The sequence below is a fragment of the Leptodactylus fuscus genome, chromosome 6 (assembly GCF_031893055.1).
Source record: "Leptodactylus fuscus isolate aLepFus1 chromosome 6, aLepFus1.hap2, whole genome shotgun sequence".
Classification (NCBI taxonomy): domain Eukaryota; kingdom Metazoa; phylum Chordata; class Amphibia; order Anura; family Leptodactylidae; genus Leptodactylus; species Leptodactylus fuscus.
In genome coordinates, this window is record NC_134270.1 from 144,489,712 (window position 1) to 144,505,864 (window position 16,153).

The following is a 16,153-nucleotide window of genomic DNA, read 5'->3' on the forward strand; positions in this document are numbered from 1 at the left end:
TGAGACCCCCGGTTTAGCCGATACCTATCTATAAGATGCACTGGTCTGTATATGTGCCGCAGCTAGTCTCATGGTCTATGATGGTGCGATGGGCAGCGGTGCTCACATAAGGGCCACAGTCAGGGTCTATCCAGAGTAAACGTGCCAATAAAAGATCTTACGATCTTCCCGTCAGGGTCACCCCTATGAATTTCTATACAGCCGTGTATGTGCCGTCACATTGCTATTAACCTGACGTTTCCTGTCACACAGACTCTATACTAAGCCTTATGTATCACAGATGCCTCAGAGAAGGCCATGTTACCCATAGTAACCACAGCTCAGCAAAAACGAAACAAGGCCTCTGATTGGTTTGTACAAGGTCGCGATGTACCCGTAACGGACACTAGTTTTGGGTGTCAGGACCTTTGCACAGACATCAGTCCTCGCTGAGGAGCTGGAAATTCCCAAACACCACGTCCATTTCTATCCCTCTGTATGTGAGCTTAGTACATGCTGGTTTCGGGACGTTCTCATGCCAGACCACTTGTCCAAACAGCTGTTATCCCTAGCAGGACATGCAGGGGTGTGAGCGGGGGCAGAGGGAAGCCGCTAAATTTAGTCATGACAGAACATTCCTCACAAGCACGTACACAGATAGCCCGCTCCCCCACACTGACCATTACGGTGTATCACACTAGATATTGGGAGGGAAAATAGTTCTTTGTGGTTCAGAATATGGAAGAAGCCGCCAATATTACAGGGGGCAACTTCAGGTCATCAGTAACCGGCACTGCAAATGGCACACGTTTAAGAGCAGATTTGCTCAGTCCTCAGAGGGTTAAATGATGTGTCTAATATCCTCTACGCATGCGCTCTGTGTAGCCATAGACATGCTATACTCCGAATGTTCAATACCAATTCTACTGCTCTATTCTATCTGGATAGTTTCTACAGATTTGCTACCCCCTCTTACCCTCATTTCGGCAGAATCAGTCAACATCACGTGTGCCTGCAAGTGCCTTAATCCACTCTCCCTGTCGAATACACATTCATGCTCGGCCAAATTCAATGTGCAGGTCTATGGGGCATTTAGGAGGAACAATCACAGGCTTCAAGAAGGCCCTGAAGACTCACCTATTCAGGAAGGCCTACAACCTCCAATAACACTACCCCCCTTCCCCCATAGACTGTAAGCCCTCGCAGGCAGGGCCCTCTACCCCACTGTGCCAGTCGGTCATTGTTAGTATTATATCTACCTGTATATTTTGTGTATTGTATATAAACCCCCAAATGTAAAGCACCATGGAAGTAATATAATAATGTAAAGCACCATGGAATTAATGGTGCTATATAAATAAACAATAATAATAATAATAGCTGCTGGTCAAACACACATCGGCTGACAGCTAATCCTCCCTACTACCACATCTACATGCACACTTCATTTAGCTGGGAAGTGATTTCGGGAAAGGGGGGGGACAATAGGCCATTGCTAGATAGTACTAGCCCCATTTACGTACTGGGCTGTGAACAGGCCATATGATGGATAAAGGAGGCGTGTGAAGTGGAGTTGGCACTTCAAACAGCTGATCTGCAGGGGTCCTGGTTGTCACACCCCCACTTACACTGTGGAAAACCCCACTTAACTAATCCCTCCTTGCCTCGACATCATCGAGGGTTAGGAGTCCCCTATACACATAAAATAGTCAGACGGTGCCATCACTTTTTTTAATGTGTATGGTGCCTTTAAAGAGGATCTCTCCGCTCCCCTATCAGGTCTGTATTAGTGAATTCTAATTTTCCTCACACATAAGAAGTCTCGTAGAAATATGGCCACGGCTACTGAATAAAATACAGAGCTTTCCGCATACGTCGCTCTGTCTCCTGATCTCTATGCATTTTAGGCTATATACTTGCCTCAAGATCCTTCAGTTTGCATCAAAAAGCGTAACAACAGGATCACATTTGTAATACTTCCTCCTAACTCCCTGGAGGCGAGCATACGCCGCGGCTGTGTGACCTCTTATTCCTCCAGCGATTTTATTCATGTGCTTGGAATCGGCATGTCATGGACAGAGGGAAAACACAATGCTAGGATTACAAATAGTTTATGCATACAGAGGCATTTATAGGACGGTTTATAATGTCAGCCAAGATGCACAAAGGAGCAGCGCCAACAAATGGGTCGCCTTCTCGAGGAGGTGGCTCACTTCTGACGGATGAACAGGAAGTTGGAAAGTGAGAAGGTAGACAATGGACGGGAATTAATTGAGGTGAGCGACCTCCTCCGCTAATCTCTGACAAATAGCATTAGACACTTTCTGCGACTACCACATTACAATCCTTACTACAATGAGCCTTGGGCAGAGTCAAGTGTCTGCTAACCCCCAAATTACCGTAACTATTTACTATACAGCAAGGTGCTATACTGAGGGTACCCTACACACTATGTTTTATTCCCCCTTTGCCCTATACCTACATTATAAGGGTAACCCCAGACAGAAGCAGCTGTGGTCAAAAGTCAAAGCTTGACACACAGCACAAAATCATTATTTGTTGAATAACAGTCAAAACCACAAAACTACATCTCCGTATACTACTGCAGAGCTGAATGCAAGTGTAAAGGTCACCAGTATTAGACGTGCACTGCAAAAAAAAAAAAGAAGGTGCAAATGCCAGATGGATTGCAGATGTTAACAAAGTATCATGAGAACACCAAACTGAAGGTGGATTCAGATAACAAAGTCAGCCACGTGAATGCTAAACAGTCTACAAGATCCATGCTGGCACAGAATCACGCTAGAGGATGTAGATCAAAATTGTGCCATCGTGAACCCTTTCATACAGGTAACTGGGTCACGGGATACCAGTCTAAACACCAATCCAAACCTTGCTCTCCTGCATTAACAGGATGTCAATCTCTTCTGCATGACGAACTTTCTGTCATTTACAGGATTACACCATCATCTATCCAACCCCATCTGACAGCTCTCGGACATCTCCCCTACCTACAAGCTTCACCCTCTTTGTTCCGTATCCTGAAGATAACATTTCTGCCTTATCCAAGAGGGTAGTATCCCAGTAATGTATTAGTAAGGTAGTGCATACAATGATTAGCTGCAGAGTTATAAAACTCCAAGGCCTGTCTATACTATCAGTGTGTGCTGTGTGCAGAATCTCCAGTGTACTCCTATGAGAGGCCCCTGCCTCCAGCTTATAAGAGCTGTATAGAGCAGAACAGTGGCTCAGTGGTTAGCACTGCAGCCTTGCAGCGCTAGAATCCTGGGGTCAAATCCTGCCAAGGACAAAATCTGCAAGGAGTTTGTATGTTCTCCCGGTGTTTGTCTGGTTTCCTCCCTCCATACTGATAGGGAATGTAGATTGTGAGCCCTATATGGGACAGTGACTGTCAATATCTGTAAATCACTGTGGAATATGATGGCGCTATACAAATAAGCATAATAAATAAATAAATAAGGACGCTGAAGCTGCGTGACTTAGGAAAACACACTGAAACTCAGTAGCACGAGTTAGATTGGTGAACTTCTGATTCCAACCACTTGAAGGCCATTACATAAGACTCCAAGTAGAACAACTAAGGCTTGATTCACATCTGTGCTCGGGTTCCCATTTGGGGGTCTGCTTGGGGAACCCCACGAACGGAAACCTAATCCGCATAAAAAAAGAAGTGGTTACCTTAGGAAACCCATAGACTATAATGGAGTCCGTGTGGTTTCCGCATGAAAAATGCATAGCTTACAGCGCTTTTCTCTCCACATGAAGGGGAATGAAACCCCCCAAAACGTAGATGTGAACCGAGCCACAGATGAAGGAACAAAGATGGCAGACAACCCAACTAAAACAGGTATATGCAACCCATATACAAGAGCCATTATACATTATTCTTTAATAATAGCTATGATACACAATATAGGCATTAACGCTTCATTAACAAGGGGGAGGGGGTGCAATCTTCCAAAAAAAAAAAAAAACTACATAAAGTTTGTGGTATTGTGCATCAGTTTCCCAGCACATACTTGCAGTGTAAAGTCTGCACTCAGCACCCTAAGCAGTTTTACTTTCCTTAGAGGGAACATTGCTGATATAAGCAAACACTCTACAGCCCTATTATCTTAAGTCGGACACTTCGACTTACACAGAATATGATTAAGATTGCTCCATAAAGCGCAGAGCTTCCAGCTGTGTGTATACTACTCCTACACTCTGCCTCATAGGGCAATATTCTATCAGGAAAGCCCATGGAAAAGGTTCTTCTCACTCCCAGGGTCTAGTATAACAAACACAATTATCTCTGCCAAGAATGTTCCTACAATGTGCCAACCACCACTGATAAGAAGAACTTGGCCCCATGTGACTTATTCTTAGTCCTGTTGTAACTCTTAGCTATTTGATCCTTAGTTTACTACCATATCCATAAATACCTGGCGTGTCGCAGCGCCTCAATCTCACGCTTCAGCTGGAAAACATCAGAGGAATTGCACCTAAATTTTGACCTGACATATCAGACAATGACAATAGTCTGCGTGCCAAGATTCCCAAGGTGAAGGAGAGACGATGTTACACAAAGTAAAGATTCTCAACATTTCCTTGCCGAGAAGCCCCAAGTCAAAGACATTACAGCTAACCAGATACTGCAAAATTACCGTAGCTAAAATACAGAAGAGAAACAAATCAGTGTGCCTTATTTAAGTTCCACCATAAAAATACTCACACACTCTCTCATAACTTAGCAAATCTCCACTTACCAGAGAGGTCCTCTCATTTTAATGATCCTATTAAACCAGTGTGTAAAGTTATTCCATGTACTCTCTTTAGGGTGAATTCACACTGAGTAAACGCTAGCTTATTCTGAACGTAAAACACGTTCAGAATAAGCGGCGTCTAAAGCAGCTCCATTCATTTCTATGGGAGCCGGCATACGAGCGCTCCCCATAGAAATGAATGGGCTGCTTCTTTCACTCCGTGCAGTCCCATTGAAGTGAATGGGGAGTGCCGGCGTGTACGCTCCGGCATGAGCAGAGCTTGCCGTATACGCCGGCACTCCCCATTCACTTCAATGGGACTGCACGGAGTGAAAGAAGCAGCCCATTCATTTCTATGGGGAGCGCTCGTATGCCGGCTCCCATAGAGATGAATGGAGCTGCTTTAGACGCCGCTTATTCTGAACGTGTTTTACGTTCAGAATAAGCTAGCGTTTACTCAGTGTGAATGCACCCTTACATAGCTTTCTTTTTCATGAGTTGCAGCCACCACTGCAGAGGAGCAGCAGTGGCCACACTTACACAGCCACACTCTCTTACTACGTGGCTCACTGATTACTGAGAGTGTAAATTGGCTGTTCCCAGACCAGCCAGCTCTTCAGTAGAAGGTAATAGGATGGTTCTGGGCCTGTGCTGTAGCTCTGGATATGTTCTACTAGAAAACATTAGCAAGTGAATTAGATTTACTTCCAAACATGCACAATCGCCCTGGAGCGGTCCTATACTGCTGCACTGGCATACAAGTAAATAGGTTTGCTCTTAGGCATGTACTGTGTAAGCTGGTATAAGCGGCCATTTTCTTGTGGCCCGGGCATGCACAGTCAACTCTGCTCGAGGCCTAGAAGATTGAATCCCAGGATGGGAGAAGACACAGGGAGAGGGCATTCAGAAGAAGATGGAGGCGTCGCTGGAGATTTCTCTCGCAGCATTGGGGACGCCCCCAGTGCTGTGAAAGAACTCATTTGCATACCGAAGAAAGCCCGGACTTCTACCGAACGGCGGCGCAGAGAAGACATCTAAAAGTAGGAGAAGTATAGCCTTTCTAAAGGCTATTCCGACGTGTTAGGCAGAAAAAAAATGATATCCAATGATACGATCCCTTTAATCCTTTGGACAAGTCATCAATATCAGACTAGCAGGGGACAAACACCTAGGCACCCCAACGATCAGCTCTTCACACTAGCTGCTGAATGGTGAGCAGAACTTGTTAAATATTATAATAATTACAATATTCTTCAGTATACAAAGGGTTATACTCTACTGACATCATACTCTTATATTCTGGGAACATGGGTGCGGTTAGAGTACACCATTTTAGAAACCTCCTTATCCTTACAGAGTAGCAAGATGGAAGTTAACACCCCCTCTCATGAATATAAATGAGTAAGAAATACACGTTGGGGTCTGTCTTTGGGAAGACCAGGGTGGGTGATCATGAGTGGTGGCAGGTGGTTCATTCATTCTCTCTGATGCGTCGTGACGAGCCCAAGATCACCAACCAGATGACAAGCACGAACCAAGCTATAGCTACAAGATACCCAGATGAAGAAGCACAACTTCTCTGAAGATGTAAGCTATTGACATTGACTGATATTTCTGTTATTTTGGACATTTTCCCTGTTCCTGTGTTTACCTTCAAGATGTTTAATTAAACTCTACATGTTCATAACAAGCTGACTCTTCCTATCATGATAAGGCCTATAACACATGGTCAGAAGTTTCACCGCAATTTCAGCAGAGAGCTCTGTTTTCCATGTAGTGGCCATACAGAGTACTGTAGTTCTCGCCTTCTTATATAGGAGCTGAACTTTAGTATATAGGAATTTGACACTGATTTAGGGGTGGATTGCACCCCCCCCCCCCCCCATCATTTTCAATGCTGAAAAAAAATAAAGCATCCTACTCCATCGTGCTGCGGATACTGCAGTCTCCCTGCTGATCAGGCCCGTTTTTCTGCCCTACATCAACATCCTGACTCAGATTGAAATTCCTCTTAATTTTCCACTGTATGAACGGCCCCTTACCATTCTATTCTGACAACTGACACAACCTTGGAGCATTCAGACTGTGCCTTCATGGTTGACAATGAGTCGATGTATGATATGTAACCGAAACCTGGGCTTTCCAGCCATCAGTGATCCTGCAATTGGACCATCTGAGTTTAGCACCAAGCTCGGTTCCCGTATGGCAATTGGTAAGAACAGAACCGCTAGGACGGAAGAACTTACACTTACACGTACAACAGATCTAGAGAATTTAATGTGTGTGGAAGTCTCTTTTGCCTATAACAGATCACAACTGGGGCACATGGTTAGCAATTCGATAATAAGTCACAACCCTGGGACTGACCATATGGCCAATGGCTAGTCCTTATCACAGGAGGAATGCCACCAGAGATGATAGATGGCTGACGTAATAAAATTTCCACCAATGGCCAATAATATCAGAACAACAGATGAATTCATATACATTAGGGGAGTTGTATCAAAACTGGTGCAAGGAAAAAGTAGAGAAGTCACCCAGGGCTCCTACGGTCTTCTAAAAACTCTGAAAATGAGAGTTGCTTGCTAGAGATGAGCAAACACTATTCGAAACAGCCGTTTCGAATAGCACACTCACATAGAAATGAATGGAAGCGGCCGGCACCCAGACTTTGCTGGCAGCTAAACCCCCCGTGTGCCGGCTACGTCCATTCATTTCTATGGGAGCGTGCTATTTGAAACGGCTGTTTCGAATAGTGTTCGCTCATCTCTATTGCCATGGACTACTACCACACTTCATTTTCTGCACCATTTTAGATACATCAGCATACATATAAATAGGCACAACAGTGACATCACTTCAATGATGGCTACATGACAGGAATATGAATGTGATGCGGGCACCTGTTAATAGGATGTGCTCCTTAGAAAGCAGTGCCGCTCACATCCATGTCTCAAGAATAGCAGGCAGGACCAATGTCACATGGGGTCCATCAGAGGCGGTGTACCTGGAGGTTCCCTGGGACTGTCTTCTCCATCGAGTGCCAGTCTAATCTGCTGGATGAAGTCGGCGGTGTAGACGCTACGCTCCTGCCAGATGTGTAGCAGCCTCTCCAGGGGCTTCCGGCAGCCATCATCTGCTTCACTGCAACATAATGAAGGAATGCAGAGATACATGTCACACAAAGGAACAAGCTGCAGAAATAATTAGAGAAGGGGAAGAAAGCCTGATGAAAAATAGTAAAGGTGGTGAAAGATTAAGGTCACATCAACATCAACATGTTAGTGCTTTAAAGGGAGCCTGTCCGGTCCAAAATAATAATATTAGCGCTGTGTAGGGGCCTTTAATAGGAGGAAAAACAAACATGTGGCTACAAACAGATGTGCAAATCAGCCTGTAAGTGCACTGGAGGCGGAGCCAATTTGCCAGATTTGCCTATACAGTGTCCAAAAATGTAATTCACTGCTAAAGGGGACAAGATTCTGTAGTAATTTAAAGAGGACCTTTCACCTCCTGGGGCACATGCGATTTTATATACTGCTAGAAAGCTGACAGTGTGCTGAGTTCATCGGTTTTCCCGTTCTGTGCCCCCGGTGAAGAGCTATCAGTGCCGGTACCATAGCTCTTTACTGTCAGAAGGGCGATTTATACAGTCAGTCAGGAACGTCCTACTCCACAGTACTGTCTATTGCGTGGTACTGCGAGAGGGGGTATTGCTTACCATCCGGCGATGACGCTGGGCGGTAAGGAACGCCCCCCCCCCCTACTTGTCTATGGACAAGCACTATCAGGAGGGGAGGGAGGCGTTCCTCCCCGGTCTCACAGTACAGCGCTATAGACGCTACTGTGAGGAAGGGTGTTACTGACTGACTGTCAGAAACACCTTTCTGACGGTGAAGAGCTACAGTACCGGCACCGATAGCTCTTCACCGGTGGCACAGAACAGGAAAGCTGACAGTGCGCTGAATTCAGTGCACTGTCAGCTTTCTAGCAGTGTATAAAACCGCATGTGCCCCTGGAGGTGAAGGCTCCTCTTTAAAGGGGCGTTCAGAGCACGTGTGGTTATCTACAGGCAAATCAAACCCCGCCCCTAATGCACTTGAAGAGTGATGTGAATCTCCATAAAAAGAGGATTATCTGTGCAATGTTTCGTCGGTTTGTGGCCACATAGGTATGTTTTCTACTCCTATTAATGGGCTCTATAGAGCAATATCATAGATTTGGGAGGCATCAAAATCCCCTTAAAGAGAAACTGTCTGGTCAATTTGGGACACTAAATCACCCACAAGTCTTATAAACTGGGGTATGTGTCCCAAATTGCTCTGTGTTAAATCCATCTGTATATCAATCTATAAATAGGTGACAGATCTCATCTTGGAAATCCCTTTAAGGGTTAAGGTTTTTTTTTTCTCTTATTTTTAATATTAACTTGCAGAAGAAAGCTCCCGCTGAGCTGATATATGGCCTTGAATATAAGCCTTGCTTGCCGAAACCTGGCTCCTGTGATTTATGTGAAAGTTGTTAGCTGCCAAATGCTCTTGGCAATATATTATCTCGCACTTCCTTCTCAATTCCAAGTGCGTGATCGCTGCATCATAATCCGGCATAAAAATCTAATTTAATATCATGGAGCAAATAGCCTTCACCGTGCTCTAGATCTATAGGGCTAGCTCAGGCGTTCTGGCCATTCAGAAGCGGCCACGACGGTCGGTCATGCGCAAAATACGTTTCGGAGATCACAATGTAGGAAATGTTATTATGCATTATTTGGTGTGTTTTCAGTGCTAAAAGTAATATAATAATATGCATAATAATGTGTTTTATGGGAATGAATTACAGTTTTTGATCATTAAATATACATACTGAATTTTTTTTTATTATTTAATTTTTATTTCCTAGGTTTTTTTAATTTTTTAATTTTACTTTCTATACATGACTGCAGAAACATCTGTCTTGCCCAACAGCTGCCGCTCTGAGCTGTTTTACAGCAGTTACACAGACTCATTTATGAAAGAGAGTTGTGGGCATGCTATGTGACTTGCGCAAACGTCATTGTGCATGGAGGCGCGGAGGTGGACGTGACATTATCTATGGTGGATCCTCAGTTATCTATAAACATGCGATACCCTTTATTGTAATCCTGCCTCTGATGATCATGCAATGATTGATGCAAAGTGATCTCCACAGAACAAGAAGTGTCAGTCTATTCTTAGGCTCAAGGGTCAGAGGAACAAAACTAAATACTTTCAACACTAAAATAAAACTTGAATACTTGTATCCCTTATGAAATTATTTTGGAGAACATCTGCATTGTACCATTCCTCTGGGAAACATACAAATAAATATAAACTGATCATCTGTGTCCAAGTAGGCCTGTGACCTATAGTAACTCTGACAGCGCCCAATCAGAGCGGAGGGTCTCAGACTGAGTAGGGAAATAGGGACACCCAGTTCTCAATTTTATTTTCCTTAAAGGGGTTTTCTGGGCGAAAAATGTTGTTGTTTTTTTTTTTTTTTTTTAAATGTCGTTTAGTGCTAGTAATAGGTTAATAAATGCATCCATATACCTTTAGCGTGTTTTGAGTGATTTCTGGGTGTCTCTTGGAGCTCCTGGCATCTCCTGCATTTGTTTATAAGGTTCAGCTTCCTGCTATGTAACTTCCTCTCTCACCCAATTTACCTTACTCTCCCTTACTTCAAAACCCCCTCCCTCGTTACTCACTCCGCCTCCCATAACCCCCTCCTTGTCTCTTCAGCTACTCCGCCCTTCCCTGTCTACTCAGCCCAACCCGACCCATATTATACACTTACCCAATACGCTTCTTCCTGTGAGATGGCCCCTCCTCCTCCTGTACTGGTTCAGTCTGTGTGAGCTCTTCTCTAGTGATGATCCACCTCTACTGCATATTCGTGGATACGCAGTAGAGGTGTGCACAGTGCTTGGAGAATAACACGCACAGAAAGAATTATTATAGAGGAAAGAACAGTCTCACAGGAAGAAGAGGGGAGGGTAAGTATAATGGGGTGGATTTGGGGGGGGGGGGAATAGAAGGAGTAGGGGGTGATCAGTGACAGCATGACGCCCACTGAACAGCAGAAAGACCAGACTATCTCATCCACTGAAACACCTTGAACTTCACTGCTGTAATCCAAACAGTGCTGTCTAGTGTTGTGTGGTCGCATCTGGTACTGCAGATCAAAACCCATTCAATTAAATAGATAGTTGTGCAGCGTGGTGTTAACTTTTCTATGGATTTTTTTAAATCCATAGAAAAGTTTATATAATCTATAATCTTTCAATTTTGATCAATTTCTCTGCAGCAGCACCACCACAGGGGAAATAAACTATTACACTGTGACTATTCAAATCAATGGGTGGTCTGTGTAGGGCAGGACAGGAGAGGATTGTCATTTTCAGAATCAACATCCCTGTACCTGGACACATGAGAGAAGGCGTCCAGCAGAACATTCTCAAATTCTCGTGTGAACTCCGGTCCCTTGCGTTTGCTGTTCTGTATGACATCATTGGCCAAATAGAGGAACGTCAGTTTTCGGCTTGACTTTGCTGGAAAAGAAAGAGTTAATCAACTCAGAATGGAAAAAAAACACCATCTTGTAAAACAGTCAAGTCTCGACTTTTTGTGATAGTGAAAACATGTGTACATGTCATCAAACACAACACAGCAAAATTACCATGTAGGATTATATGCTACTGTTATAGCTCCCCCTACATGATCCTTGTGGAAATACACTTGCTTAAAGAGCCGGCAACTTTTTTTCTTTTACTATGATGCATGACAATATTTCGTGGATAAGGGGCAACACGGTGGCTCAGTGATTAGCACTGCTGCCTTGCAGCGCTGGAGTCCTGGGTTCGAATCCAGCCAGGAACAACATCTGCAAGGAGTTTGTGTTTGCGTGGATTTCCTCCCATTCTAGGCCGCCTCAGGTTCAACTGTACTGGCATCCAGCTGCACACTCCACTCCGGATTGAGCCCAATGAATGGGCCTAGTCCGGAAGAGGGAGTGTTGTGAGGGAACTCTGCCTGAAGAATGAGCACCTCTCTTTTTTCCGGGAGCTGGAAGAAACGTCTCTCGGGAAAAAAGACCTGAGCGGCTCCCATTGATTTCAATGGGAGCCGTCTAGTGATGAGCGAGTAGTATTCGATCGAATACCTCCCCGGCATAGGAATGTGTGTAATCAGCCGAACACCAAGGGGTTAAACGCTTAGAATATTTGATGCTTTTAACCCCTTGGTGTTCGGCCGCTTACACGCATTCCTATGCCGTCGGGGTATTCCATCGAATACTACTCGCTCATCACTAGAGCCGTCATTTTGGTCAGGAATTTGAGATGGATACGGCCTCAAAATCCTGACCAAAATACTCTGCGTGAACTTAGCCTTATAATTTTTATGCACAAACCCTGACCCAAATCCTATAAACCAATAATACCCCCGCGTGTCCATTGCTGGTTACCTTCACAGAACTGAAGATCGCTGCATAATAGAAATAAGGTTTATATTAGAAAGTGACTACTTTTCTTGTTTTACGACTAACCAGCTTCGGCCATAAACAAGATTTAGTGCTCCTTTAACACGCATGTCTTTCAGATGAGAACCGCATAGGCTTTAAAACCGAAAATACAATTCAGTTCTGAAAGGCAGGGAGGCTCTTTGACTGCGATTAGCTCCACATTTGTATTGTGATTATACCGGATACAGCCATTTACCGAGATGGAGTCCAAGTGTCACGAATGGTACTTGATTCATCAAACATTACAGAATGATTGGAGCGATTGTATTACCAAGGCAACCTCCAGCAAATTACCCAACTGAGTGATATTAAGGGCCATTAGAATGAAAAATTATGTGGATTGAAGATCATACATATAATACGCACTGTTTGGCGCATTCCTCGCCTGAGCGGTCACTGAATACGTAAGTGCGTGGAGGATTATTGTGCATTCATCAGGAAGGGTCAGGATGTCGGAGAGAGAAAAAGTATTTCCGAAGCATTATGATTTATTTACCAATTCTCACAAAAAGATGGAAGGGCTGCAATGAATACGCAATGCTTTATGCCAAATACTGACCCTGAGTAGCGTCAGGAGACCATTAGGATGGTAATGCCTACAAAACGATGCCCTACCAGAAGTCCACAGACTCACATACCATATAACGCATACCCCAGGCTCAAAAATAAATACAGCAGGCACAATTTCATATTCGAATGAACAACATCTTTACTAATTATACAAATTAAATACATTCTAATTAATTATCATTAAACACACATATATATATATACATATACACACACACAAATATATATCTCGTGTATATATAAAAATTAGTTTCTGTCTGTTTGTCCATCTGTTCTTTATGCGCAGCCAAACGATTGGACCAATCCTCACCAAATTTGGCACAAAGGTGCATCAGGTGTCCAGGAAGGTTTTGGACCGGGTCTCAGCTCTCTAGCATGTACCGTTCCTGAGATACAGTATTCCCAGAACAATTACCTGAATTAGCCAATACAAATCTGCAAGTCTTTCACTCATATTCTAACTACCATACACAAGGTGACTCCAAATGCACACAGCATTACTCCGGGTTTCCATAACTGATATCCAAAATGAGATACAGACATCAGAGGATTAGATACACAGCTCAGCATACACCATAACACATCAGGGAATTAGATACCCAGCTCAGCACGGTATCACACATCAGAGGATTAGATACACAGCTCATCACATCAGAGGAATAGATAATCAGCTCAGCACATTTTATCACACATCAGATGATTAGATAATGTAGGCATGCCTGTACTGTATTTCAGCTATCTCTAGTGCTCTGTAATTTCACAATGAGAAAGGGGGAACCCTTTCCCCACTGATCAGTTATTTATCCTCCATCTTAGGGATAGATGATAAATAATTTTATTGGCACAACCTCTTTAATAATACTGCCCCATTATTAGTGTATTAGCCTATCCTGACAATTTCAATGGGTTCAGCAGGCCATCTGGTGTATGGTAGCCTCCTGACACTCTCTTTAAAGGCAGATATCAGGGGAAATAAGGATTTTTAGCATAACCCCTTTAATAATGTCATATTATAGGCTAAGGCTGGGTTCAAATCTGCGGCAAAGCCTCTGTTTGCAGACTTCATTGTAGTGACCATTGAAGATCACCAGAAGTCCTTCAATTCCAACTTTTTAGCCTGGTGGTTTCAGTTTAAAGAATGGACACCAAACGGATCTCATTATAGTCAATGGGATCCATCATGCACTGTTGGTGTCCACTATGTTAGCACCCAGTATCCGTTGTTATGGTTCCCCAATGGACCAGAACAACAGACACAGATATAAATATAGTGTAACCTGCCAATTTCAATGGATTCAGCAGTCTATTTTGTGTATGGGAGTCTCCCGACTCTCCCTTGAAGGCAGATATAGAGGAGAGAAGGATTGGGCTGAAGGAATTGAACTGTCTGATCCTTTTCTTCTCTGCAGAGACTTTCTCCCTTGTCCTAGTACAGCACACACGTACTATAAGACTGATCCAAGCATGCCTATGTATGGAGGAGAGCGAAAGATCGCAGTGGGTTGGATTACCAGGAAGAACTACCATAGATTTTACCTGCAGCACAAATTGTGAGTGAATAGGGTCTGTTCAGACCCCATTCTCTATTACAGCACTTTGCTTTGTGGCAGATTTCCCAAATTCTGCAGTAAATACGTGACATCAGCGGCACCAGTGAGATCTCATCCATCCCCAGAGAACAGCAGCCGGCTACGCAGTCATTCCCTGTTCTAGGACTAGATTTAGCAGATACATTTGATACATATTAGAAGAGAAAAAAACCCTGTGCTTCCACTTGTGGGAACATTTCATGTAGAAGTGGTAATGATGACTCTACCCGAAGGGCACGCACAAAGCCGAGCAACAATCCCGAGTGTAAAAATACACTGTCCAACTTCAATAACATCTCAGCATGTACAGAACATTCCCAGCATGATCTATGGCCCATTTTACTGCACTTCTTACATTTACAGCGTCTTGGCAGAACAATAAGAACCCAGTGCCCCCAGCCCAGGCACTAAAACATTCCAAGAACGGTAACTTATCCACAGCGCAAGTGTCAAAAACTGCAATGGTCAAAAAAAGATGGAGTCGAAAAATGTACAAAAGGACTAGTAAAATACAATGGAGGGCAATAGGGTGTGAGCTAGTGGTGATCCGTGCAGGGAAGGTTTCCTTGTATTTATACCCTCCTCCTACAAGATTCCTGGCCATATTAAAATGAGCATCTTAGAAGTCCAGCAAAAGAATAAGATGGTTCATGAGTCCAGTGTATTTCAGAGCAATCACCTCCTCCAGCCTCTGTAAACCATTGGTATACTACCATTGGTACATACTACCAACACAATTCCAACCACTTTTCAAATGCGGATAAGCCACCGGGATGGCTGTAAAAACATGTTTTAACCAATATGCAAATTAGCTTAATGGAGCATGAAGGTGCTGTATTCAATTCCCAAGCACGGTCGAGTCCTCAATAAACACAAACGAACCTATTGTTTGGCCCCTGGGGCAGGATCTTCAGCCCTGATGTCCGTGAGCACCACACCAAAATCCCACGAGTCTGCAAGTGCACAGTACGGTACTACAGATGTGTACTGCGCATGTACATAATTCCAGGGATGTCAGTGAAATCTTGCGCATGCGCAGTATGCTCCTATAGTACTACAGGGGTGAACTGCACATGCACAAAATTTTGGTGGGGTACTCGCTGATGTCAGGGCTGATGGTACTGCTCTTCCACTGCCCGGGGGCCCAAATAAGAAACCTGAATGATTATGTTTACTGATGATACACTTCTTATTTTCCTTACCTCTCGCCAATATCCTGCTGACAGACCACCTGAAAAGCCATTCACAGAAACACTGTTCACATGGAGTTGAATTTGAGAAGGATTCTACTTCAATTTTTCAATCTGGATGTTGAAAATTAAGGCACCTTGCTCAATCTTGTCATGGATTCTGCAAAACCTGCGGCGTAAGACTACTACCAATTAGCACCATTGTGTACAAGAATAACCAGTGGGCACCACAGGTGGCATAGGGCCACAAATTGGAGAGGAATCCAGGTCCAAATTCTGCCATGTGAAAATACCCTTAGGGTTAGTTCACACGGGGACAAGAGGGGGCGGATTTTGGAGCGGAATCAATGCTCACAATAGAGGTCTATTTAGATCGGTAGCGTTCTTTTTTCTGCGAGCAGTTTGTTCATCCTTGCGGAATAAAGAAGCAATTGCCCTTTCTTGAGGCGGACACCATGGCGGAAATCGCCACGGTGAGTCCATGTCAAGACAATCCCTCTGGACTAGGCCCACTTATTTGGTC

At 43.9% G+C, this 16,153-nt stretch overlaps 1 protein-coding gene across 2 annotated transcripts in view; it reads right to left on the reverse strand.

Moving 5' to 3' along the window:
* The window catches only part of RPRD1B (regulation of nuclear pre-mRNA domain containing 1B), a 382,003-nt gene that overhangs the window by 353,239 nt on the left and 12,611 nt on the right, over positions 1-16,153 (reverse strand). For both annotated transcript variants that reach the window (XR_012716907.1, XM_075277479.1), the window contains exons 2-3: positions 11,181-11,310; positions 7,753-7,889 (exon numbers count right to left, since the gene is read on the reverse strand). Coding sequence is in view for 1 of the 2 variants with exons in the window: in XM_075277479.1 (XP_075133580.1) it covers positions 7,753-7,889; positions 11,181-11,310 (267 nt within the window). In the remaining variant the exon portion in view is untranslated. The remainder of the gene's footprint in view (positions 1-7,752; positions 7,890-11,180; positions 11,311-16,153) is intronic.